The sequence below is a fragment of the Palaemon carinicauda genome, chromosome 26 (genome assembly GCF_036898095.1).
Source record: "Palaemon carinicauda isolate YSFRI2023 chromosome 26, ASM3689809v2, whole genome shotgun sequence".
NCBI classification, from domain to species: domain Eukaryota; kingdom Metazoa; phylum Arthropoda; class Malacostraca; order Decapoda; family Palaemonidae; genus Palaemon; species Palaemon carinicauda.
The window spans coordinates 31201334-31228943 of record NC_090750.1 but is presented as its reverse complement, the minus strand read 5'-3'; the positions used below and the strand labels follow the sequence as shown (position 1 = coordinate 31228943).

General features: G+C 37.9%; 1 protein-coding gene across 1 annotated transcript in view; it reads left to right on the top strand.

The window, feature by feature from the left end:
* Positions 1–27610, top strand: part of LOC137619873 (DNA polymerase alpha catalytic subunit-like) — a 316081-nt gene that overhangs the window by 85030 nt on the left and 203441 nt on the right. Inside the window, exons 4-5 of the mRNA XM_068350163.1 lie at positions 20683–20891; positions 21320–21574. Coding sequence (XP_068206264.1) covers positions 20683–20891; positions 21320–21574 — 464 coding nt within the window. The remainder of the gene's footprint in view (positions 1–20682; positions 20892–21319; positions 21575–27610) is intronic.

Here is a 27610-nt window from a genome sequence, read left to right as displayed (position 1 = left end):
ACCCCCTAACTCTCTAGCGGTAGTATCTCAACGGGCAAAAGGTAGTGGTGTGCCTCTCAAAGCCTGGGTTAAAGGCTGGTGACTGAGCTACTAACTGATGAGGCACCATTTGGAATGTGGTTTGTGACTGGGCAACCATTAGGGGCACTGTGGTCATGGTAACTGTGGGATGTTGTGTAGGTCTATGAGGCACTCGTAGCTTCTTCGTCTTCCTGTTCTTGGGTTGGGGATCAGCGTCAGGGGATGATTTCCTCTTGGAAGACATGCCCCACTTTTGCAGAAGGTTCCTATTCTCCGTGGCGGCTTTAGCTACTACCTCTTGGACTGCTTCCTTTGGGAAGAGGTCCTTGCCCCAGATACATGAAGTAATCAACTTCCTGGGTTCGTGCTTGACCGTTGTATTGGCAAACACATACTCTACAGGCCCTCCTGGCTTTCACGAAAGCGTACATGTCCTTTACTAGAGTAGCCATGTGCATCTTGGCTAGGACCGTGTACATATCTGGGGTACTTGAGATGCCTTCACACATCTCCATACAGTTCTAGAGAGACAGAGAGGCGGCTAGTCTCTCTTTTGTCTCCTGCTCCCTTCGCAGAAGAAAGTCCAACAAATTCGGAAGGTTCTCGTTGAACTGCTGTCCTGCAATATCTGGATCTAGTTTCGAGATCGAGAAGGTTAGATGGACCTCGTTTCAATTCTTCTCACCGGTAGGCAGGGCTAGATACAATGGTTTACATTCCTCTAGCGTAGGGCATGGTTTGCCCGCGTCAACTGCTTTTAGCACGTAGTGGAGAGCTTTAGCCTTAAAGGGAAAAGCTCTGGAGGAAAGAGCAAGGAAGGTAGGATGCCTCTTGCTTAAAGCAGAAGCCTTCGAATTCGTATAGCCGGCTTTCTTCAGGCTACTCGTCAAGAGAGCCTGTGCCTTGTCATGATCAAAGACCATGACCTTCTTAAGTTCAGTCTCTTCCTTAGATGCAGGTTTGTTTTTCAATCTCACAAAGTATTCCGGGTAAGCCGAAATGTTCGGCCAGAATTGGAGATCGTCGAGGGGTATGGCCCCCATCTTCTTTTAGCACGTAGTGGAGAGCTTTAGCCGTAAAGGGAAAAGCTCTGGAGGAAAGAGCAAGGAAGGTAGGATGCCTCTTGCTTAAAGCAGAAGCCTTCGAATTCGTATAGCCGGCTTTCTTCAGGCTACTCGTCAAGAGAGCCTGTGCCTTGTCATGATCAAAGACCATGACCTCCTTAAGTTCAGTCTCTTCCTTAGATGCAGGTTTGTTCTTCAATCTCACGAAGTATTCCGGGTAAGCCGAAATGTTCCGCCAGAATTGGAGATCGTCGAGGGGTATGGCCCCCATCTTCTCCGAGACGAGACGTAGAGTTTCCCATTCATCATGGGCATGAACTCCGCATACCTCCAGGGGTTGGTTTCAGAGCATTGGGGTAAGTCAGAGAATTTGGGCCGCTTGTGGGAGCCACTAAAAGCGGCTGAGCGGTATGCTTCCCTGACTTCTCTTCTCATCTCTTGCTGTTCCTCTCACATAGTTTCCATCATCATTTGGATTTGCACCATTAGCGCTTCGCCCTTGGATAATAGCGGGTCTAGTTGAGGGGTTGGGTCCAAAGAGGTTGACGCAAAGGTTGATATGCCGTCACAGATAGTAGAGGGTCTTCCGTCACTATCGATACGGATCCTTCTTCCTCCTCGGGGGCTGAGCCACCTTTTCTTCAGGGTCTTGAAGAAGATCCTTTTTGGTGTCCGAGGACACCTCTGGCATCCTTTCGTGATGGATGTCCATGCCTTCCAAAGCTTTGTTAATGTCAGCCTCTAACGTCAGTTGTATGAAGGGAGGCTTGACCTATGCCTGAGGCACAACCGCGTCGGATGTTGCCTTAGGGAACAGAAGGCTTCTCATCGTTTCGCTTGGTAGGTAAGGTCCCGGAGAGTTCTTCTGGAACCCTCTTACCCATTTTCGAAGCATTTCCCTCGCAGTATCCCTTGACTCCGCCATCTTGGGATCACCGAAACCCTCGGACATCAAGGCCGAGCAGACGGTGCAACCCTTCGGTTCCCAATACCTCGGGGTTTCAGTTGCGATGGAGCAGGGGGCATGAGACCTGCACATCTTGTGGCCACAAAAGACCCTACTTTTGTGGTTGCAGTACAAAACTGCACACTTCACACTAGCCTCCTGTAGGGAAAGAAAGAGTGAAATGAGTATTGGGTAATTTATCATACTGATAAATATATACATATGCATTAAATAGTAATCCTTACTATTATCATTATAGCTTAAGATAGTAAGCTAGAAAGGAAATAGGAAAGACACATATCTGTGTTTCCTGTCCAGGCAATTCCCTCAATATTAATATTTTGAAATTTCTATTACGGAAATACAGGGTGGAATAGCTCTAGTACTTAGAGCTGGAGTCAGTGTATACTAGCACTAACTCCACCACAAGTGAAATATTAATACTGTAGAGTAAAAATTTTTTGTGTCCTGATGGTCTAGGATACATCAGAATGGTGAAGGAATGCTTCACCTTAACATTTGCTTAACGGTCTCAACAATGGACTGTGAAAGGATACACAGAGTATGTTGGAAAATCATACTACTGTATGTTATATACTGTAGTTTTCTAACTGCTGTATTTGCTATACTGCAGGAATACTGGCTACTGTATAATCTTATACTGTAGTCTCCCGGTATACTACCGGGCTAGGCTAGTACCTGGCGGCACTAGCCGACAGAGAGAGATGAAGAATGGAGAGAAGGACTACCGTATTATTATAGTATAGTACAATAATTAGGGTTGTAGGGACTACTGTCTCTACTGCCTTCTTTCCAGAATGAGGATTCAAATGGATGGGGAGAAAATGTAAAAATTCTGGCTTCCATCCAGCCACAATAATGTTGATGGCAGTCCAAGAGAGGACTGAAGAATACTCAAAGTTGTAATGGGTCTCCCACCGGCAGCCGTCATGGCCGGCACCTTTCCCGGAGCCTTGCTTCCGTTAGGGGAAAGGTCGAAGCGGCAATCTAACCGCCTTTGTAGGAGCCCGCCCGGCAAGCGGGGTAATTGTAGAATACCGGCCACAAGGGTCGTGACGGCTAGGCCGTCACCAAAGGACAGAAGGGGGAAGGGAAAGGGTCTTATATTTTGCATAGAAAGAAGGCGGCAGGTATGCCTCCTGCTTTCGGCTGCAAATCAAGAAAACATAGTTTCCTTGCCAGTGCCGTCTTGAGCGTCAAAGGAATAACGATTCCTTAGCCTAAAACATTGCCGGATATAAGACATGTCTTCTAGTCCACAAGGGAGAAAGGTGGCGGCAATTGTACTACTACCTTCAGTTGTGGACTAGGGAAGCCGGGCTTCCTATGCCGGCAACGGTGTAACCGGCAGGGGAATGACTAATACCCCATCGGTAGTGTTGCTGGCAACAAGACTGAATACCCTGAGTTACTGTCGTATTTCAAAGCTGGGATACTCAACCGGTAAAGAGGATGGATAGAAACACTATCTCAGTCAAGCCGGAGTACACTACTCTATGGCAAGATGAAAGATAGGGTTGCCGCCTGGTGGCAGCACTCAAGGAAAGGTTTATCCTCATTTCTCTAAAAGAGGCGAGTATCGAATTATGATGGCAATTCTAGGAGATATTCTATCTCTGATTGAATTACTAAAATGATACGAGAGGATAAACGGGGATATGTCACTAAAGTATACTAAAACGAGTTAGGCTAGCCTAACTTGAGTCGGGATCTCGGCTATGCTATATCACCGAGGCCCCAACTTATACCATCGAAACGTTTTATCAGAATAGGAAATATTATACATATGTAAATCTTACCTTCACTAGTATAATTTGCCTAAATAGCTAGAATTCATTATAGCTAAATACCGGGAATGTCGTACTACTAACTAAATAAAGCATTTATGGCGTACGACAGCGGTCCAAAATGGCTGCCTCCGGTGCTGGGTCTGCTCCACTAAACACATCCAGATTATGCTAAGTTAACTGTGAGAAGGGAGCCAAAAATTATACACAGGAAAGATTAAATACTCAACTTACCAGAGGATGATGATGCTGGAGATTGCATTGTAATAATTCTTTAAGATAGTAACAACACCGAGAGCGAGTGGGAGAAACACCATGCTTAATTCGCTACTACAAAAAGGAAAGGGGGAGGGGGCACCCTGTGGGTGAGCTAGTGCATTGTCCAAACAAAGCAAGCACTTCAAAGGCAAATTCCTCTCCTGAAGATACTTCTTGACAGCAGGGCTGAAAACTACGTTTACCCATTCCACAAAGATATGCCTAGTAACCCAAGCCTTGGAATTAGAATGCCATAGAACATGTAGCAGGTCTTTATTATTTCTATGTGCTTTAAATGCCCTAGGGTTTTCGGAATGGTAAACCAATAACGGCTTTATTTTGCTGTCCCCGCTGGCGTTGGCACAAAGCGCAAGAGTCAGCCGATCCTTCATTGGCTTATGTCCAGGCATTTTATTCTCTTCGGCGGTAATGTACGTTCGACTAGGCATCTTTTTCCAAAACAGACCGGTTTCATCACAGTTGAACACCTGCTGCTCTACGTAACCTTCCTCCGCCACGATGCTTTCGAACTTTTTAACAAAGTCTTTAGCAGCCTTGGTGTCCAAACTCGAAGTTTCTCCATGACGAACAACTGAATGAATCCCGGTCCGTTTCCTAAATTTCTCGAACCAACCTCGAGACGCCTTGAATTCCTCCGTCATAGGATCGGCTGAACTCTCCCCCGCGTCACCCCGAGAGCGCGCCGCCTTCAAGTCACTGTAGATAGCGCTGGCCTTTTCACAATGATCGTTTCCGTGATCGTATCGCCAACAATCTCCTTGTCCTTTATCCAGATCAACAAAAGGCGTTCCATCTCTTCCAGAGTAGGGCTACGACGTTTAGAAATAATCGTGATCCCCTTTGAAGGTTTCACTGCTTTAATGGCTGACTTCTGTTTTGTGATCGTTGAGATCGTAGACACATTCCGTCCATATTGTTTAGCCAGATTGCTAACACGTACACCTCGCTCATGCTTCTCTATTATTTCCTGCTTTAATTCTAATGAAAGCATAGACTTCCTCTTTTTCTCACCACTACTACTACTTCCTGAACCGAAACTAAGCTTTTTAGGACCCATGATTACGGAACACAGAAAACAACACATGAAAAGGCAAGATAAAAAACTGTTAAAACTGAGCGAATAGAGGACAACTAACGATGCGCACGCGATGAGAGGACTGATCAAGGTGACGCTCGATTGGCGTCCCTCCGATGTGCTGCCGTCTAGCGGCGTCAACAACAAACGACGCTGGATGCTTTCGAGAAAATTCCACTTGTAAGCGTATTGTTTACTTCGTATGTTGGAGCAACACTTCGTATGTTGAGACAGAAATTTGGTCGAATTTTACTTCGTATGTTGGAAAATTCGTATTTTAGGACAATCGTATGTAGAGGTTCCACTGTATTAAGGATACTCGCGCCAGGAGTTAGAATTCTGGAGACCTGTGGTCAATTCTCTGGGAGTATCACTGTAGCCAAATATCCCTTAAAAAGCAGCCTAAAGGAACCTTCCATTAGGACGACATGGCTGAGCCCAAAAATAGCTCATAGAATAAGAAGCAGAGACAGGAAACATAAATCAGTGGGTCCATAGCCCTCCCTTTATGATATTTCTGAACACAAAAAGTTCAGCAGAAATGTATTATTATTATTGTTGTTATTATTATTATTATTATTATTATTATTATTATTATTATTATTATTATTATTCTAGCTAAGCTACAAACATAGTTGGAAAAGCAGAATGCTATAAGCCCAAGGGCACCAACAGGGAAAATCAGCCCAGGAAAGGAAATAAGAGAGGTAAATAAACAATATGAGAGGTAAAGAATAATTGAAATAAAGTAATTCAAAGAACAGTTACAACGTTTAAATGCATCTTTCATATATAAACTATAAAAAGTGACTTATGTCAGCCTGATCAACATGAAAGCATTTGCTACAAGTTTGAACTTTTGAAGTTTTACTAATTCAACTACCTGGTTAGGAAGATCATTCCACTACTTGGTCACAGCTGGAATAAAGCTTCTTGAATACCGTTTAGTATTGAGCCTCACGATGGAGAAGGCCTTACTATTATGAACAGGATAGAACTGCCCGGGAAGGAGGTTCCAGGTAACTCCTAAGAAAGTAGTTATCGGTAAGTATATTAGGAAAAATACAAATTACTAGAAATTTGTGATATTTTATGCAACATGCATAACAAACTAATTAAACGACAGTGCCAGAGATTAATATTTAGATCAAGAATAAAAAGTTTGATAGACCGAAAGTTCCTGCCCAACCAATTAAGATAATTACGACTAGTTGAAGACCAGTCAGGAGAGCAATACTTGAAAAAAGGTTGAATAAAAGAATAAAAAACTTCTGAATAGATTGATCACCTAAGATCTTTAAGTCTTTCTCAATAAGCCAACTTTTTCTGCTATTGAAGAAGACGCAGACCTAATTTGTTTGTTAAATGTAAATTTTCTGTCAAGAGTCGCACCTAAAATTTTGAGTCATATAGAGTTAATGAAACATTATTAATGCTGAGATCCGGATGTCGAGGAGCAACTGTCCTTGACCTACTTACAATCATACTTTGAGTTTTGTTAGGATTCAACTTCACGCCCCATAATTTGCACCGTGCACTAATTTTAGCTAAATCTCTAGTAAGGGATCCAGCAACCCCAGATCTACATTCACAAGATGGAATTGATGCAAAGAGAGTACCATCATCTGCATATGCAACGAGCTTGTTTTCTCAGCCAAATCACGTGTCGTGTATATAGTATGAAAATTAATGGGCCAAGAATACTAGCCTAAGGAACATCAGATATCACATTCTTATAATCACTTTAGTGCCAATCAACAACAATTCAATAATGATGCTAAGAAATGACCCACCCACTTCCAACTGTTTAAATTTGAAAACAAAGGCCTCATGATTAACGCGATCAAAGGCAGCACTAAAATCAAGACAAGTCATATGAACTTCCTGACCACAATCAAGGGATTTCTTTATAGCATTGGAGGTTGTAAGAAGGGCATCGTATGCTCAGAGCCCTTTACAAATGCCAAATTGCAAACTAGGGAACAGATGATTACCTTCAGCAAACCTATTTAGGCTTTAGATATTATGGGAGTTATGGAAATTGGACAGTAATCAGTTGACTTAAGCTACCACACACACATTTACATAGTGGAATAACATTACTAATTCTCAACAAGTGCTAAAAGTTCCTCTTCTTGCTAACTTGCGCAAAATAACATAACTTTTGAGCTTAGAAATCTGCAGTCTTTATAAAAAAGAGGAAAAATACCATTTGGGTTTACACCTCCATAAGCATGAAGGTCCATCAAGAGAATTTTAATTTTACAAGATCAAAAAGCTAAACTAGTTAGTTTAGCTTCAGAAAAACAGGAATGAGGAAGGTAAAGTTTCTCATTACTCGGCTTATTGTCAAACACATCAGCCAAAATAGTTGCCTTTTCCTTTAAACAATGAGTGACAGAGCTATGTGGTTTAAGTTAAGGAGGAACCGTTGCATCTACACTAAAGAGTGTAGATTTAAGGAAATAAAGAAAAACAATATTTCAAGAACAGTAACAACATTAATATAAACATATCCTATATATGTGCCCATGAATGAATTCAGTGTGTTTGAAGTCGAAGCTATTGTAAAAAAACTAAAGAGATGGAAAGCCCCAGGATACGATGAAATAACTGCCGAGATGATATTGGCCGAAAATGAAGTGACTCTCAGACTACTTACAAGATTATTTTGTAAAATGTGTCATGAAGAGGCAAAACCTGATGAATGGGAGTTAGGAGTGTAGGTGAAAATAGCTGAAAAGGGAGACCTGACTGATTGCAATAATTACAGAGGCATATCACATATGTCAGTTATGAAAATATATAGTATTGCTTATTCTTAGGAAACTGGAGAGAAAGATTGATATAAAGCTAAGAGATGAACAAGCAGGATTGAGAAAAGGTACAAGTTGCACTGACTAAATTTTCATTTTGAGACATGTTGTACAGCAATACGTAGAATGTAGAAATCCCCTTTTGATGGTATTTGTGGACTATGAAAAAGCCTTTGATAGTGTGCTCCAGCCAATTTTGCGGAGAATCCTGTGAGCAAATCATAAATGAAGCTACTCACAGGTCTGGTAATTGCTTGGACCTCGTATACAATGACTCCCCTGGTGTTATAACTAGTAAGGTTGGTTCTCCAGTCGGAACATCTGATCATGCCTTGATTTCATTAGTAGTGAAGATTGAGCAGCCTCTCCCTGATATATCATACTCTTGTAAAATTTGTATAAAATCCCAAGCAGACTAGAATGGGATTTTGCATGATCTTTTGTGCTTGAATTGGTCACAATTATATTGTAGTGTAGATCTTGTTGTCCCTTTAAATGAGAATCTAGTCAACAATTGATAGGCGTATTCCTTCTCGTGTACTAAGGTACCGAGTGAAGGACAAACCGTGGTTCAATGATGATTGTAGACGTGCTTATTTGGAGAAGCAGGAGGCCTATCATCTTTGGAAGGGTAACATCAGATTTGACCTGGAACAACTATACTCTGCTTCGAGCTTTTGCTCAGAGAGTTTATGCCTCAACTGGAAAGGAGTACAATTTAACCATAAAAGAAACCCTTTCTGGTGCAACTCAGGAACATAAATGGTGGTCTACCTTTAAATCTGCACTCTTTGGTGTAGATGTAACAGTTCTTCCTTTACTTAAACCAGATGGCTCAGTCACTCACTGTCCAAATGAAAAAGCAACCTTGTTGGCTGATGTTTTTGACAGTAAACAGTCATGAAAAACTTGAACTTCCTCATTCCTGTTTTCCTGAGGCTAAACTAACTAGTTTAGTTTTTCGATCTCGTGAGATTAAAGCTCAGTTGATGGACGTTGATGCTTATGGAGGTGTAGACCCAAATGGCATTTTTCCTTTGTTTTTTATAAAGACAGCAGATTTCTTAGCTCCAAAGTTTTCTGTTATTTTGCGCAAGTTAGCAAGAAGAGGAGCTTTTAGCACTTGTTTGAGAATTGATAATGTTACTCCTCTACGTAAATGTGTTTGTGGTAGCTGAAGCCCCACTGATTACCGCCCAATTTCCATAACTCCCATATTATCTAAATTTTTTGAACATGTTCTGGCAAAACGTCTTAATAGGTTTGCTGAAGGTAATCACCTACTCCCTAGTTTGCAATTTGGTTTTTGTAAAGGCCTTGGAGCATGTGATACCCTTCGTACAATCTCCAATGCTGTACAGAAATTCCCTGATTGTAGTCAGGAAGTTCGTATGCTTGGCCTTGATTTTAGTGCTGCCTTTTACCGTGTTAATCATGAGGCCCTTATTTTCAAACTGAAACAGTTGGGAGTGGGTGGGTCATTTCTTAGCATTATTATTGATTTTTTAAGTAATAAATTTCAAAGAGTTGTTGTTGATGGGCACCATAGTGAGTATAGGAATGTGATATCTGGTGTTCCACAGGGTAGTGTTCTTGGCCCATTACTTTTCATACTATATACACATGACATGTGGTTTGGCCTAGAAAACAAGCTTGTTGCATATGCAGATGATGCTACTCTCTCTGCATCAATTCCATCCCCTGAATGTAGATCTGGGGTTGGTGAATCCCTTAATAGAGATTTTGCTAAAATTAGTGCACGGTGCAAAATATGGGGTATGATGTTGAATCCTAATAAAACTCAAAGTATGATGGTAAGTAGGTCAAGGACGATGGCTCCTCAACATCCGGATCTCAGTATTGATAATGTTTCTTTAAATTTGTATGACTCTCTTAAAATTTTAGGTGTGATTCTCGACAGCAAATTTACTTTTGAGAAACACATTAGGTCTGTGTCTTCTTCAATTGCACAACAAATTGGCTTATTGAGAAAGTCTTACAAGATTTTTGGTGATCAATCTATTCTGAAGAAGTGTTATAATTCTTTCATTCTACCTTGTTTTGAGTATTGTTCTCCTGTCTGGTGTTCAGCTGCTGATTCTCATCTTAATTTGTTGGACAGAAACTTAAGGTCTATTAAATTTCTTATTCCTGATTTAGATATTAATCTTCGGCACCGTCGTTCAATTAGTTCATTATGCATGTTGCATAAGATTTTTCATAACTCGACCATCCTTTACATTCAGATCTTCCTGGACAATTCTGTCCTGTTTGTAATACTAGGCAGGCAGTTAATTCTAATAGCCAGACCTTCTCCATCATGAGGCTCAATACTACACAGTATTCTAGAAGTTTTATTCCAGCTGTTACCAAGTTGTGGAATGATCTTCCTAATCAGGTAGTTGAATCAGTAGAACTTCAAAAGTTCAAAGTTGGAGCAAATGTTTTTATGTTGACCAGGCTGACATGAGTCTTTTTATAGTTTATATGACATATCTGTCTTTGATGTTGTTAATAATATAGGACATTTCTGTTTTGACATTGTCACTGTTTCTAGAATGATTTATTGTTTATTTATTCTCATCATTTATTTCCTTATTTCCTTTCCTCACTGGGCTATTTTTCCCTGTTGGATCCCTTGGGCTTATAGCATCTTGCTTTTTTAACTAGGGTTGTAGCTTGGCTAGTAATAATAATAATAATAATAATAATAATAATAATATGGAATTCCTCTTGAATATGTAAATTTGATTAAGTGTGTTCATGAGCATGGCAAGTGCAAAGTTAATGTTAACGGAGTCTTATCAAGTGAGTTTCCACTGAACAGTGGAGTACTCTAAGGGAATGTGTTGTCACCTATGTTGTTTATCCTTCTCATGGACTTTGTAATATGCAGAACAGTCAGAGTTGGTGGAGAAAGATTAGACTGGATTGGTGATATGAATTTAGCACAATTAAAATATGCTGATGATGCTATCTTTCTTAGCAGTACAATACACCACAGGATTTACAGTGCTTGCGTACCAGAATGCATGAAATATCACACGAGGTGGGCTGAAGGTAAATAGAAGAAAGACAGAGATGATGAGAACGGAGTATGCAGTGGAAGATTAAATATCATTGCAGGGGGAAGGGATTAATGAGTTAGAATCTCCAGTACAGGGTCTTTAGAATTCGAGTTTAGTGAAAGATTGATAAAAGCAAATCAGACAATGGCTAGTTTAAGTAAAATTTGGAAATAAAATATCCTAAAATTTCGTATAAAAATCAGACTATATATCAGTTTAGTGAGATCGGTGTTACTCTATGGACATTAGTCATGGTATGACAATGAAACAATCTCCAATAGTTTTAGTAGATTTGAGAATAAAGCCCTCAGAAGGATATTGGAAGTTAAATGGCAGGATAGGATTAGAAATGAAACTATAAGAGAGATTACTCAACTACCATATGTGGTTGAGATCATGATGAGGGGCAGATGGAGATGGTTTGGGCATGCTCTTCTTACTCCCAGGAGAGATTAGTTCACCAAACGTGTAACTGGGCTCCACAAGGCACTAGAAGAATTGGAAGACCCAGGCCTACATGGCTTAGGACTATAAAGCACGAAGTAGGAGATGATGAGTGGAGAATTATTGAATTAAAAGTTCAAGACAGAGACGACTGGTGAAATCTAACCGAGGCTCTTTGCATCAATAGGCGTAGGAGATGATGATGATGATTCAGGAACTATGATCTTTAATACAAGGTCTTTAGAATTGGAGTTTATTAAAAGATTGAAAAAAGCAAATCAGACAATAGCTAGGTTAAGTAAAATATGGTGGTATGACAATGAAACAATATCCAACAGATTTTGTAGATTATGAGAACAAAGCCCTCAAAAGAATGGCAGGACAGGATTAGAAATTAAACTGTAAGTGAGATCACATTATTTCCTTATATGGATGAGTTCACGGTAAGAGATAGATGGAGATGATTTGGGCATGCTCTTCGCACTCCCCAAGAGAGATTAGTTCAGCAAACATTTAACTAGGCTTCACAAGGAACTAGAAGAGTTGAAAGACCCAGGCTCACATGGCTGAAGACTATGAAGCGTGAAGTAGGAGATTATAAATTTAGAAGTATTGAATTAATAGCTCAAGATAGAGATGAGTGGCGAAGTCTAATTTAGGCCCTTTTGCGTCAATAGGCGTTGGAGATGATGAAAATGAAATAAAATAAAAGAAATTGATGAAAAGTACTGGATGTCAAATACTGAGCTGAGTGGAATTAAAAAAACCTTGGACCTAGAATACGCCTTGTGTGATTCAAATTGTTACAGCAATACTTAGCCTAGTTTAAAGAATATATTTTCATAAGATTAAATATACATAAATAGCGATAAGAATTCTAAATTAGTCGCTGGTGTTACTGGTACCTGTTGTCAATATATTCGATACCTTTTAAAAAAAGTAGACTTGTTTCTTTACTTCTGTAACCTCTGAAAACTTAGGGAAACAGGAAAAATTATTGAAGTACAGTATAGTAGTACAGTACTGTTCTTTTGTTGCTGTAAGATATATGGTGTATTCCCACATATAAGATGACCATTGGATCCTAAAATTCGCCCTTGAAAACTGGAGACCGTCCTATACAACCAATCTGAAAGTCACACCTTAAATTCCAAGTAATGCATATTGATATATTAGCATTGGCTTTAGTAAAATAACCGATATTTAAGGTAAACAAACCATATTTATCTTACATACTACTGTATTGGCATATGTTCATGATGACCTATTGAGGATGAATTTCATCTCAACAATGAAATCAACTTTTTTCTATCAGAGTTCAGATGAGGAAATGTGAACATTGAGTTAAGGTTGTGTTCTGAGCAACTGTTATCTTTATCTTTCTCTAATGATGATCTAGCATTCCCCAACGTAGGAGTTGAAATCAATTATTTGGGGTGCTGGGAAGCGATACACTCATGCCGGTAAAATATCACTTCTTAGCAAGGCGTGACCAGTTCTGCAGTACACGTTCGGTACTTGTTTGTATCTGACATGAGAGCGGCGAGACTGGGACCAGTGGCAGCCAGACAGTAGCACTGTAGTTGTTTAGTAGCAGTGCAACAGAGCAGTACAGCTCCTACATATTTGAGTTTTGTCGGCATATCTAAGACTATCTTTGATTTCCGGTAATACTGGTAAGTCCATTGGAAAGTATATTCTCTCTCTCTCTCTCTCTCTCTCTCTCTCTCTCTCTCTCTCTCTCTCTCTCTCTCTCTCTCTCTCTCTCTCTCTTGAACACCCCCACCCCCCCTTCCAGAGTTGTAAAAAAATGCAAGTTGTAAGAGCTACCATTGTGTGTGTGTGCGTGTGCGCAAAAATAATTTGAAAAAGAGAAAAATGAACTGACCTCAAGGCTGATATATAAAAGTTATATTTAATATAGTTACATTCTTCTTTCTTCATTAGGTCTGTGGCTGCATCATAAATACTGTGTGTGTGTGTGTGTGTAAATAATATATATATATATATATATATATATATATATATATATATATATATATATATATATATATATATATATATATATATATATATATATATATATATATATATATATATATATATATATATATATATATATATATATATATATATATATATATATATATATATATATATATATATATATATATATATATATATATATATATATATATATATATATATATATATATGCATGTATGTATGTATGCATCCTGTGTAAACACACACACACATATATATATATATATATATATATATATATATATATATATATATATATATATATATATATATATATATATATATATATATATATATATATATATATATATATGTATATATATATTTATATATATATGTATGTTTTTTCAAAAAGGCCCATAAAAGAAACACAGGAAATATGAATAAATCACACTATATTTCGGTCAATAAACATCGACCCTCTTCAGGATTATGTACTTTACATCCTGAAGAGGGTCGATGTTTATTGACCAAAATATAGTGTGATTTATTCATATTTCCTGTGTTTCTTTTATGGGCCTTTTTGAAAAAACATGTTAAACTGTTTGATTACAGTTATAAATAAGGCATATATGTATATATATATATATATATATATATATATATATATATATATATATATATATATATATATATATATATATATATATATATAGTGTTAATTTATTCATTCACATCATGTTTTTTTGTTGTTGCTGTTGTTATTGTTGTCTTTGTTGTTGTTATTTTTATTTTATATATCTATTTTCATCATTAAAGAAGAAATTACTGACATTGAGAGAAATTTTAACATTCTCCTCGGACGATGATTTTGACACCTAAATCCAGGACATGTCTGAGAAAATCCGGACATCTGGCAACCCTAGACTCTATTTCCAACATTTTTTTTTTTTTTCATAGAAACTTGCTGCTTGCTTCTTGTCAAATATATTTTTTTTTACTCTGCTTTCCTTTCTCCCATATCTTATTTCTCCTCCCGTAACCCCATCTAATACTATACCCCGCCCAAAGCCGCCACCCATAGTTAAATCAATATAATTATAGAAAGGATGGGGAAGCTATGCTCGATTTTTTTTTTTTCTTTTGTAATTAGATTACCGTTGGGAGGGCAGTAGTAGTGAAGAGGTTAACCGTTTATAGCATTATGTTTTAATGATAATCTGAGTCTGTTTCTTTATTTCTTAATGTCATTTATAAAAGTTTCATTGTTGCTTTTTTGCTAGAATCCTCCTCTTCATTCATTTGCAGGTTTATGTGAATCCGCCATGCCAAAGACACGCAAATGGAGTGATGAATATGTCTAATATGGTTTCATTGCACTCCTGGATGATAAGGGAGGACCAGACCGGGTACAGTGTATGACTTGCCATTTTATCATTTGCAACTCAAATTTGAAGCCTGCTAGACTCCGAGACCACCAGTTTGAAGCATCCAACCACAGAACATGAATAATCTCTCGAGGCCTTGCAGGCGAAGAGGGCTAAATATGAAAAGAAATGGACACTACCCCAACTTGGATTCAAGCAAGTGCAGAAAAACCCATCTACAAGCTTCATATGAAGTGGCATACCAGTGCAGTAGGGCCAAGGCTTTGCATTCGGCTCCAGAAAATTTGATTAAGCCATGCACCATTCGGATGGTTTGAGTTAATTTTGGGAACAGACGCAGCCAAGAAGATGAAGGATGTGCCTTTGTCCAATAATGTCATTGGAGGAAGAGTTGAAGGTATGAGTTGCGACATCTTGGACCAAATTATAGAGGAGATTCAGGCAAGTCCTACTTGCATAAGTCTGCAGTTGGATGAATCAACTGATATATCCAACCTAAGTCAACTGATTGTGTATAACCGTTACATCAAAGTTGGTGAGATTAAAGATGAATTCCTCTTCTGTTTGGCTTTGCAGACAACGACTAAAACAGCAGATGTATTCCGACTCTTGGACGAATTCTTTCAGAAGCATCAGATCAAGTGGCAGAAGGTAGGATCAGTCTGCACAGATGGTGCCCCAGCCATGATGGGGAATAAGTCTGGATTTGGTGCTCCAGTGAAGGAGACGGTACCAGATATCATTACGAAGCACTGTGTACTCTATCGCCATGCTTTGGTGGTAAAAACATTGCCATCTCATTTCAAAGAAGTTCTGTCCATCCGTGTTAAAGTTGTCAACTACATCTGGGGACGTGCTTTAAACCACAGTGTGTTCAAGTTATTTTGTGAGGAGATGGGAAGTGAACATCAGGTGCTTCTCATCCACACTGAAGTGCGATGGCTCGCCTGCGGAAAAATGCTGACACGTATTGCAGAGCTCGCTGATGAGATTGCAATATTTCTCCGAAAGTATCAGAGTGATTTTAATGAAAATTTTGAGGACGAAATTTTCATTCTCTCCCTCTCCTACCTGGCAGACAGTTTCGGTCATCTGAATGATCTCAACTTGTCCCTGCAAAGCATGTTTGCTAATAATATTGATTGTACAGAGAAGGCAGAAGCCTTCAAGAAAAAAATATCACTGTGGAAGTGTCGAATCCAGGGAGGAAATGTGGGAAGCTTTCCTATCCTGGATGAAAAACATGGAGACAAGACAATCCAGCCAATGCTTGTAGAAAATATTATTGCTCACTTCTCACTCCTAGAGACCACTATGGCACAATACTTTCCCATGGATCATTCATTTCCAGAATGGATACAGCAGCCCTTCTTGGCAGATATGGATGATGATGATAACCTAAAGGAGGAGCTTATTGATCTGCAGGTGAACCAGGGCTGTCAAACAAAATTTCACGCACTACCGCTGTCCAGGGTGATCAGTTGGTAGCATACCCTTGATTAGCAAAGGCAGCCCTGGAAATGATCATCCCACTTCCAACTACCTACCTCTGTGAAAAGGCTTTCTCCACTATGCTCCAAATCAAAATAACTGCCTGGAACCGACTTCAAATTGGGTTGCTTCATGATATGAGGGTGGCTCTGGCCAACACAAAGCCTAGAATTGAGAAACTAGTTGCATATAAGCAACAGCAAAAATCACATTGATGCATGTTGTACATATTTAAATCCATGCAATTTCATAATTTTTCTCATTTTTTTTATTTCTTTTATAAACAATATTAGTTTTTTGTGTTAGTTTTAAGGAATGAACAAAATAAAATTGATCAAACAGTACACTTCACATTCCTTTATCCTTCTAGTTACATAGTAATAAGATATTAATAATTAAGATAATTAGGGGGTGCTGCACTGCTTAGACATAACAATAAGGGGTGTTAGGGTTGGAAAAGGTTGGGAAACACTCTAATCTTTTAATAATTTTTATAATAGTACTGTATTGATGGCAATAGTACAATGCAGTAATAACATTCAGGTTACCATAATATTCAACTGACTGACTTGAAGCTAGGTCAAATATGTTGGAAATGGAAAGTACTGTACATTTATCGTTTGTAACAGTTATACTGTCATAGTGGTAGTTTGCTAATGTTGACTAAAATAAACAAGATGGTTTTCATGTTATGTGATGTGTAGGAATTTCTGAATATGAAGTAAATGAAATACTATATTTTTAATAACATCATCTTTATTCAAACGTATTAGTATCATTATTTATCACTTGGATATGTAAGTTTGTTTGTTTATTATAATCAGTGATGAAACATAAACAAAACAATGGTTTCTGTTTTAAGCAGTGTGTTTATGAAAAAAATATATAGAATTACCTTTATTTAATTCATTTTGAAATTTTCCGGATTCAGTAAGTAAAATATTTTTATTATCTTTACTAAAAGCTTCTAGTATCATTAGTTATCCCTTGGATTTGTAAATGCGCTCTTTTGTTCGTTTGATTGGCGATGAAGCGTAAATAAAACAATGGTTTCTGTTTCAGGCAGCGTGATTTGGAAAGATATTATACAAAATCATCTTTATTTTCTTGATTTTGAATTTCTAAGAATTAAGTACAGTATGTAAAACAATACTATTAATCAAATCTTAGCATTACCAATATATTTTAAGATACCTTTTTCTTCAAAAGCTAGCTTATGCACAGATGGTTTTGTAATTTAGCAGTTGTCTTATATAACAGATATGACCTAAATTCATTAAAATTTCTTTAATTTTCAACCTTGTCTTATCTAAAAGGTTGTCTTATACGCAGAAATACACTGCATATGTATTTATAACACTCACTTATTCCTTTCTAAATCTGTTATAAGAATTTTACAGGGCATGGAACAACAACATTATGCCTGTTCCTCAAGCTAAGTGTAAAAAATTTTGTAATAAAAGTTTCAACAATGAAAATCTAAAAACATTTAAAACTAATAGGTAGATACTGGAAGACAGGCAATGAAATGGGTTCTTCCCAAAATAATAAGAAAAAAATTCTTGTTATTAATAAAGAGCATGGAAAATAGTTGAATATACCATTGAAAACCCCCTTAACGGTATACGCGAGGTTGTTCAAGCTACAGTTTTGGGATTCAAACTGTTTGATTGTATTCTAACAGAACCTATTTCCCCAAATCCTGCACAAATCGAGCGAATATTTTTTATTATTATTTTAGTACTTTTACTTATTTTTTCCACGTTTTTCAAAATCTATCTCCCACTTTTTTGAAAAAATAAAAATATCACTATTTATTAGCAAGTTTAAGATATGTAGAATGCAAACAATAAATTTACAAAGGACTGAAATGTTTATTTTTTTGTATTTAAAGAATTAAAAGAATAAAGAAATAAAAATCTCACAGAAATACATGTATTAAAAAAGAAATGCTAGAATGAAACTTTTAAAATTATTGCTTAAAATACACCAGAATCAGGCTTTATAAAAATTTTTGAATTTTGTAATATCTTCAAAACTAAAGAAATGCATAAAATTTTAAATTAAAAATATATTCTTTTGAGAAAAACACATTTAAAGATTTTTTATACTTCTCTGATAAAGCTCTTAGGTGATCACTTCAAGGCTTATGGTCTCCTATCTTAGCATAGATATATTATCCCCTCTTATGATGCGCTGAAATAAATGATGAAATTCAATGGGATTGTTCAACTACTCATTGTTGCCAGGTTCAGTTGCTTTAGAAACCCAAGTTTTCATAATGATTATGGACAGCTTTATCGACTTCATCTCTAGATTTATGATATAAATTTTCTGTAGGTTTTATGTATGTAGTTTGTACCCCTGGTAATTAGAATCTGCTAATTATTTCACACCCAATGAACTTTGTGTTGTTCATTGCATCTAATCCTCTACCATTCAACATATTTCGGTATACTAATGCTGCTGTTGTAACACCATAGTTATTTGTATTTACATTTTCCAGTATTTTACTATATCATATTTGTAAAGTACACAATCTTCACAGTAACATTTCACAACCAAGTTAACGTTAAAAAATTTTTCACTACATCCAATATAGCGCATTTTCCCTAATCATTACTTTTATAAGTTTGTTCATCAAATTTTCTACTGTATTTTATTTTTTAATGCAAAAAGGATTTTGTCGGCATTGTTCTCACTTTTCAAATACTGCTCCCTCAGACTGACAGAGTTTTCCATAAGCTTACTTCTAAAATCAGCACTTGTTAAAGGAATTTCTTTTTCATCCTTATCAATTATATGAGGCAAATCATCTTCAATTGCAAGGAAAATCTTTGTTATCAAATAACATCAAAGAGAAATCTTCAATGTCAGTATCATCCTGAAAACCATGTCTTTGCACAGCATTTCATTTATTTAAAAAAAAGCTTGCTGTTATATAAAAAGCATTATTTGGTCCCAGCAGTGTATCTATTGCCCGAGTATTGATATGCTCATGATCACATGACTTCACTACATGTAGTTCTACAGAACACTCCATCACTTATCTTACGTGAAAGCTCTTCATTGATTTTTAAATAAGCACATTTTAAATAGAACCCCTCTTCTTTGGCATGATTGAAGTAATGTAAATGAAATGAACAACAAAGTAAAAAAAAAAAAAGTGTGTTGATAATAGTGGTGATCGGGAAAACCTCATCGTAAAGATAACAGCGCAAAAATGTTTCAAACATGAGACAATGGTTGTTTACCAATACTGTGGGATTGCATGCATCTCACACATTGTTATTGTTACCCAGCCTATCGTAGGGAAAACAATGAAATATGAATAAAAACGAATATTGAAGAATTTTTTCCCAAAATAATGATTTTAGTGGTCGCTATGCCCCAGATAAATTTGGGGTGTATATGCATGAACAAAATCTCCTCTTTACCTTATAAGGAAGCCTTTAAGTGGCAATCTTTTGTTTGGCAAAGTAACAAATCTTTTAATGCTGAAAAATGACAAAATCAGAAAATGGCTGTGTGGCCAAATATGGCTTTTCTACCCCGTTGGAATGCTTAAAATTCCCCTAAGGGTTTGGTAAATAATGCAGTTGATATCCAGTGTAATGAAAGATCCTTATATCAATTATATGTTTTAAAGTTTTAGTTTGGCTTTTCACTATGTATGTATTTTAAAACCAACAAGATGGAAAACTGAGTTCTAGCTAGACATGATTAGAAGGTATGACAATTAAAGAGGGAAAGAAAGAATAAATGATTTTGAGTTTTGTTAGCAATTTTTTCACTGCTGTGGTTTTAGAAATTAGTATGCCTTATTGGATAAACAAAAATAATATTGCCTATTACAGGATTTCAAGATAGAAGTAGTATGCTCCTCTTTAGAATGTTTTGAGAAATAAGTTACTATAGTTCAACCTTTAGTAGTTTTCAGTTCAAGTGATGGATTTTATGAAATAATGAAAACCCTCACCAATAGATTTTATCAAATATAGTAAGCCCTCCTCACTATACAATTTTAAGTGAATGACAATACAATAATAAAAGTAGAATGCAATATGGATTTTATTTAACAGTAGAAGTAGGAATAAAAGCTCAAATTCATATGTAGATTATCTTTATGGTTTATGCAATATAATTTAAACATACTCATGCAATTATTTCATTTGTCAAAGTGAATCAGTAGACATGTTATTCATGTTTATACAATCTCATAGTAGAATGAAAACAAAAATAAGTAAAACTTTTAAACTAATGTATTTGTAATTACATTGAGTTTTTGTCTTGCAGATGGTTCAGGTTATGTCGAAGATGGACGCGAAATTTTTGATGAGGAGGATGCTGACGGAGATGCTATTTTCCTTTCCAAAAGCAAGGATAAGAAGGGTGCTAAGAAAAAGGGTGGGAGCAAATCATTAGAAGGCTCATCAGTTAGACATGGTTCTGGCAGTATAAAAAATATGCTTATTAACATGCCTGCTAAGAAAAAGAAAGTAGAGGTGAGTAGAATGAACTAAGATTTCTTTTAACATGGAACTTTAAATTTTTCCTTATACTGTACAATATTGGGGGTAGTAAGGAAAACTTGCTTTTATAGGATGTAGATTTGAAATACTATATTAGCATATTGTAATATTTTATATGGTTAGGGAAAGAACACTATAAAATGCAATGTTACAGATTTCAAAGACTGCTGTTTTGTTCAACTGTATGAGTAGTAACCTCTTGAATTTATCTTATTTGAATTTGGACAGCTATATTAAGTAGCGAAAAGAAACTCGTTGACTGTAATAACAGATTTGTAAAATCAGAAGTGATTGATATGAAGCTGTGCTTGTGTGCTATTGATTTTAGTTTTTATGAGTACTATACTGCAACATGCTGGGTTGGAAGTCTTATCAATAATTTTTTGAAATCTAATTTCTAGGCTAATGTTCGTCTTGATGATGATGATGTGTTGGGGGACATATTGCAAGACTTGGATAAAGAACCAGCACATGTCCCAGTTCCACAACCAACTTTTCTAAAAAAGAAACCAAAGTCATCTCCAGCCAGCAAAATGGCTGTCAACCCCTTTGCAAGGCCTCAAATTGCAACCCCTGTCAGGCCAAAGGCTTCACCCAAGCCTTTAAAAGCACCTGTCCAAGGAAAAGAAAATGTTGTCAATGGAGCTTCTCCTAAGGTATGTTCAACTTCACATGTGTAATATTTCGAGAGGTTATTTATAAATAGAAAAAGCATTTTATCTTCTATATTATATTTGTTCCTATGCAAAACAAACCTTTATTTTAAAGGGATTAACTCTAGCGTGAGCTGGCGATGACCGATGAATTATCGAGGAACTGGCAGCTGATATGGTAGCTTCTCTCCATCAGAGCATGGTATACAGACTAGCTTGCACTGGGCATGCCATTGTAACTCCAGCTGCTCTGCTGTTCTGACACATGTGTTGTCTGTCTGGCCTTTGAAGTGTTATTTCTATGTGTTAAGTTTTCTATCATTTCAGTATGAGTGCGAAGAAAGTTTGTGTGAGGAGGACTTCTCCAGGTGAGAATGGTCGTCATTGTGGAATGTTCATGAACCATTTGGATGGCGATTTTCATCCTTTGTGTGTATAAGAAACATCGCTGCACATCAGATTCTCCTTTTGCTGTGTCAGGGGTGGTAGAAATTTTGAGATGAAAAGAAGAAGAAATTTTAGATAGGATGGTTTCCCTACTTGCCGCATCGTTCTCTCGTCTTTTACAAGACGAGACAATGAAGTATTGCGATCAAGTGTTTTACCGAAAATTTCCTTTATATGTGGATTCGTCTGCCTTCCATAACAAAGATCCTACCCTTGAGGTTGATCCTCTTGCGGCTTCTACTAATGTTCACTACTCGGTCTGTGAAAACTCATCGCTCGCCAACTCAAAAGTGCCCTGTTGCACCATCACCTTCACCCTGCAATTTAGTCTCATACAGGTCAGTTTTTTAAACTGATCAGGGCTCCTTCAGGGAGTTTTTTGGCTATTTTTCACATGAATCACCAGTATGGCTACACTTCCCCTTACGCCTCATGGTCCTCGGGTCCTTTAAACGATCGACCAACAGGATTCTATAAAAGTTAAGGATATAGATAACAGATTGATGAGGTCAGTGTCATAATGTGCCAACCCAAATCATGCGACATCAGCATTAGAGAGGAAGATAAAGGTAAAGGAACACGATCCATGTCCGCCTTTCTACATTCCAGGAAGCGAGATGCGCATCAACAGTTCGGAGGAGCACTGCCCTCCGTCTAGGTTTGTGACCTCAGGATTCATACCCACAAGTCTCACGCCCTCATGATTCACGCGCTTACACTTTCAGGATTGCCCTGTTCCTGATGAGTGGTTGTCCTTCCATGAGGACACTCCTCCTATTGGTTTTGTGGAGGACAAAGATGTGTTACCTGTTTGGGAACGGACGCCACCACCTCGACCCATCAACTTGAAGATGTAGCTGTTCCTACGGATTTGGAAATTGTTGCCCTGCATCAGTGTTCTTACAGGCAATGACCTATGCCCTTTTATTATTATTATTATTACTTGCTAAGCTACAACCCTAGTTGGAAAAGCAAGATGCTTTAAGCTCAGGGGCTCCAACAGGGAAAATAGCCCGGTGAGGAAAGGAAACAAAGGAAAATATAAATTTTAAGAAGAGTAACATTGAAATAAATATCTCCTATATAAACTATAAAAACGTGAACAAAAGAGGAAGAGAAAAAAGACAGAACAGCATGCCCGAGTGTACCCTCAAGCAAGAGAACTCTAACCCAAGACAGTGGAAGACCATGGGACAGAGGCCACTACCATGACTAGAGAACAATGGTTTGATTTAGGAGTATCCTTCTAGAAGAGCTGCTTACCATAGCTAAAGAGTCTCTTCTACCCTTAACAAGAGAACAGTGGCTACTGAACAATTACAGTGCAGTAACCCTTTGGATGAAGAAAAATTGTTTGGTAATTTCAGTTTTGTCAGGTGTATGAGGACAGTGGAGAATCTGTAAAGAATAGGCCAGACTATTCGGTGTATGTGCCTAGTAAGGAGCCTACTGTACTTCACAAATTCGGTTGGAAGCCAACAGATATGCATGCCCCTTTGAGAGGGGTCAGGCTAGTACTCTAAATCCATAAAGGTCTCCTGTCCAGTGCAAGTATCGACTTGTTCACGTTAAAGACGACACCTCAGTTTGGGAAGATATGAAATCTTACCATAGGTCCACATCCCATTATCTGGAACCAGTTTCTCCTGATGACTTGACAGTACAGAATGACCCATGACGTATTTTCCCTCTCCTGTTCCTGTTCGAGAGGTCCAGAGAGTGAGGAAAGATATGCCGGAATGTTGTAAAGACTGTCCTCCTGTTGTGAATTCAGAGGACACTACATCTTAATCCCCTAGTAAGCTTGCTCGACCAACATCCCTGGATAATTCCTCTCCTGTTCTCATTGACCATCACGATGATGTGCCTAGAGCTCGTTTTTTGGGAAGAAAGACATTGATTGTTGGTTTTTTTTTCTGGAGCCTCATAGTTCTTAGCAGCAAATGGAATTGCCATAGTCTCAACAAGCTGTGGATACTATCCAGAGGGTTGACAACAAGTGTCAGCATAATGACTCGCATAAACCTGCGAGATCGTCAAAATGATTACCCCAGCCCTTTTGAAACAATAAAAATTTTGTTATTGAAGGGGCCCTTGAGACGTTGAATCAAGACGTTTTATTGCGGTTCTCTGTCGAATTTTCGCCCTGAGCTGTGTTTCAACTTTTATTCTCGTTTGTGAAAGCTTTGAAAATATTAGTTAATTTTATAGAGACTAAAGTGAAAAGTTTAAATAAGTACACCATGGATAGTTGCCCCCTTTGTGGATATTCGAGGGGAGACAGAAAAAAGTAGATAAGACACATAAACGCAACAAAAGAAGTGTGTGTTTATGGAGGCAAGCATCAATGATGAAGGCATAAACTTGAAATGGATTTGTTCACTCTGTGTAGATAAAACCATTTCGGCAAAGACAGCTATATTGTAAATGGAGGAGGAATTGAGAATGAAAGATATTTATATAAACAGACATGAAGAGAAAATGGCTGAACTGCTGAACTCGCTGCAGATGCATAAAATTCCCCCAAATCATTGATCTCGCTGAGAAAATTGAAAATCTATCTAGGAATATGGAATCAATCAAGTTAACATTTCAAACACTGATGGACCCTAAACAAGAGAAAATAACATACTGTATACTGACAAAGTTGAGTAAAAATATCTGCTAGTAATTAAATCAACTAAGGCATCAACTAAAATCTCTGAAAGAAAAAAAGCTCTCCTATTCTTAATATTAGGTTAACTTTAAATGGAAATGATGTAAATTTTGCTGACGAAAAGATGAGAGAGAAAGCAGCAAACAAGATTCAAACCATGGTTGCCAGCACCGAGACTAGGAAAACTAAAACCTAAGATAATATGTAATGTATACAGTGATGAGGATAAAGTAGTAAATGCTTTGATTCGAGGAAATTGTTGCCTGGACCATATCTAAAACAGAAGAAAAGATAGTCTGGTATTCAGGAAAAGTGCTGCAGGTGGGACTACCCTTTACTTGTTGAAATGTGATCCTGAAGTTCAGAAGGATATTCGTGATAATGGGGACAGAGTTATGTTGCGATGGGGTACTTCTGTATGTGATAGGTAATATGTGATCATATGCAACCACTGTCAGAGATATGGATGTTTTGAAGAAGATTGCAAGTTTAAGACTGATGATAAAGTCTGCGGGAAATATTCAGAAAAAACATTCCACCTAAGAATGTAATTCAATACAGGTAAAATGTATAAACTGTACTAAGGTGAACAAACCAAATGACCACTCAGGGAATTAAAGAAATTGCAAAGCTTATGATTTAGAATTGAAAAGACTAGTAGAAAATACTCACCATGGGTACTAAGGATGTCAGAAATTGTGGCTATGTAAATGTACAATCTGTTGGTAATAAAACTATTTAAATTCAAGAATTGATAAACGAGAAATATTTGGACATACTAGCATTTTTTGAACATGGTTGAATAAGTTTGACAAGGCTAAGATCGCTGAAATGACCGCCCACACATGCTTTCTTTCATATTCTGAGAGAGGGCAGGTCAGGTGGGGGTGTTGGGATCTTCATTTATAAAGGTTACTAAAATCTCAAGATGTTGAAAAGAATTAGCGTAACAAGCTTTTAATATTCTGATTGTAACAGTTTACAAAGCTCCAAGAGCAAATACTAGTATCTTCTTTGAAGAATCCAGTGTACTCATTTTCCCTGGATCAACATGGTAACCACTAGGCTTTAACATTCACTGGATACCCATAACCTGATATCTGCTGGGTGCAGTTCACCGTTACTCTGTTAAAATAAAGAAAGTGATTATGAGACAAAGGGGATGGACAAGAGCTCAACAAGTTACTGAAAATAATAAAAAACATATTTAAAAGAAAAAATAAGAATAATTTTTACTGTCCCTAATTATTTTCATTCACACTGGACCTTCCCTTCACTTCCCAAGGTACTCAGACAACCACACGTATAGATTTTCCATCTAGCGATACCATCGCTATGTCTTCACACCTGGAGGTTATTCAGCTGCTACTCGCAAAGTGAGGTTTAGCGAAGCCAGTTGCAAGGCGCATGGCAAGATATTTATGGGAGTCATCGACTTTGGTGTATTAGTCGAAGTGGTCCGTCTGTTGTGGTGGGTGTCGTGGACGGAGTGTATCTCCACTCAGTGTCTTTTCCAGCAGTAGCGGAGATTTTACTGTACCTCAGGGAGGAAAAACTCCTCTCAGTGTTGGTGGGGAAAGGCTTTCTTTTAGCCTTAATCATTATCCTCGGACTGAATCGAGTTATCATTTCCTCCTCAACGGAATTGTCACTCCTCAAACAACTTTGAGCGTTCCTGCCTTTAGTCGGAAGTTAGATCAACTCCTTAGAACATTGACAAGGTTTTTGTGTCTATAGAAAAGGAGTCCACCAACTGAATAATCTTCACGAAGTCGCCCATTCAAAGGAATGGGTGTGGGGCACACGCAGTTTTGTCCCTGAGGTTTTTTTTTTTTTGCAAAGATTCAAAATCCCTCTGTAGCGGATCTTGGATTTTGGGCCTTGCGTATTGAGACTCCTGTCAGTAACAGACGATCCTGATCAACTGTTCCTATGCCCGGCAAGGGCGCTGAGGTTATATATAAAAAGAACACGAAGAGCTTAACCCCATAACAACAGGCTCTTTGTTTAGCACAGGGAAGACCGAGAGGAAAATCACGGAAAACCCGATTTCCTTGTTGATCAGGCGAGTGATAGAGCACTTTCTTCAGACCCCTCACTGTCCAATAGATGCCCCTTTGCACAAGATGTCAGGGAAATAAGTACTTCCCTGGCAGTCAGTAAGAAATCTCTGTGCAGCAGGTACTTTGAGCAGGCAAGTTGAAACGTCAAACAACGTTCACTACCAGTCACGGTGAGTCGGGCAGAATTAAAATTTAGTAAAGGACTCAGCCCAACTCTATGCTAAATTCAATATTCACAGAAACTTTCCTTATTTCCAGCACTAAATGCCCAGGCCGTCATCGTAAGAGGATAACAAGGGGCAAGGATCCCTCAAGGTGAACGTGTAAAGAACACAAGAGGTCATCCCGGGACAGTTACCACCCAGTTGGATTGCAGACTTCCACCCACCTAAATATGAGTCTCTATAGTAATGTCACACTATATGGGGCTTTTAATAAATGATTCATGAGAAATTAGACAAATGCCAAACTGCCGTTAACTGGGTTAGCTCAAGGTGCAGGAAGTAGGGCGGCAGTTGCGGACCTTTGACCTCATTTCCATGTTCCTGGGTAGTATGAGAAGCAGTTTGAACTAAATCCTGTCATTGTAAACTTTGTTGACCCAGTTACATGTGTACTGAATCTGTTTCTATGTCAACTGGTACACCGGGGAGAGGGGATTTAAGGAAGCGAGAACCAGCTGGGTGTGGTTGCATCACCTGCCACCTCTACCCAGAATCAAGACAAGCCTCATAACCTCTAGCTATGTGCATGCCATTAAGAACCACTGGGAAGCCAAGGGTAGTTAGTTCAATTGGAGTTCAGATCAAGCTCCAGTCGTGTGTGGGCAACCCTTAGTAGGCCCATCCACATGGTAGGCTTATCTCAGCCATG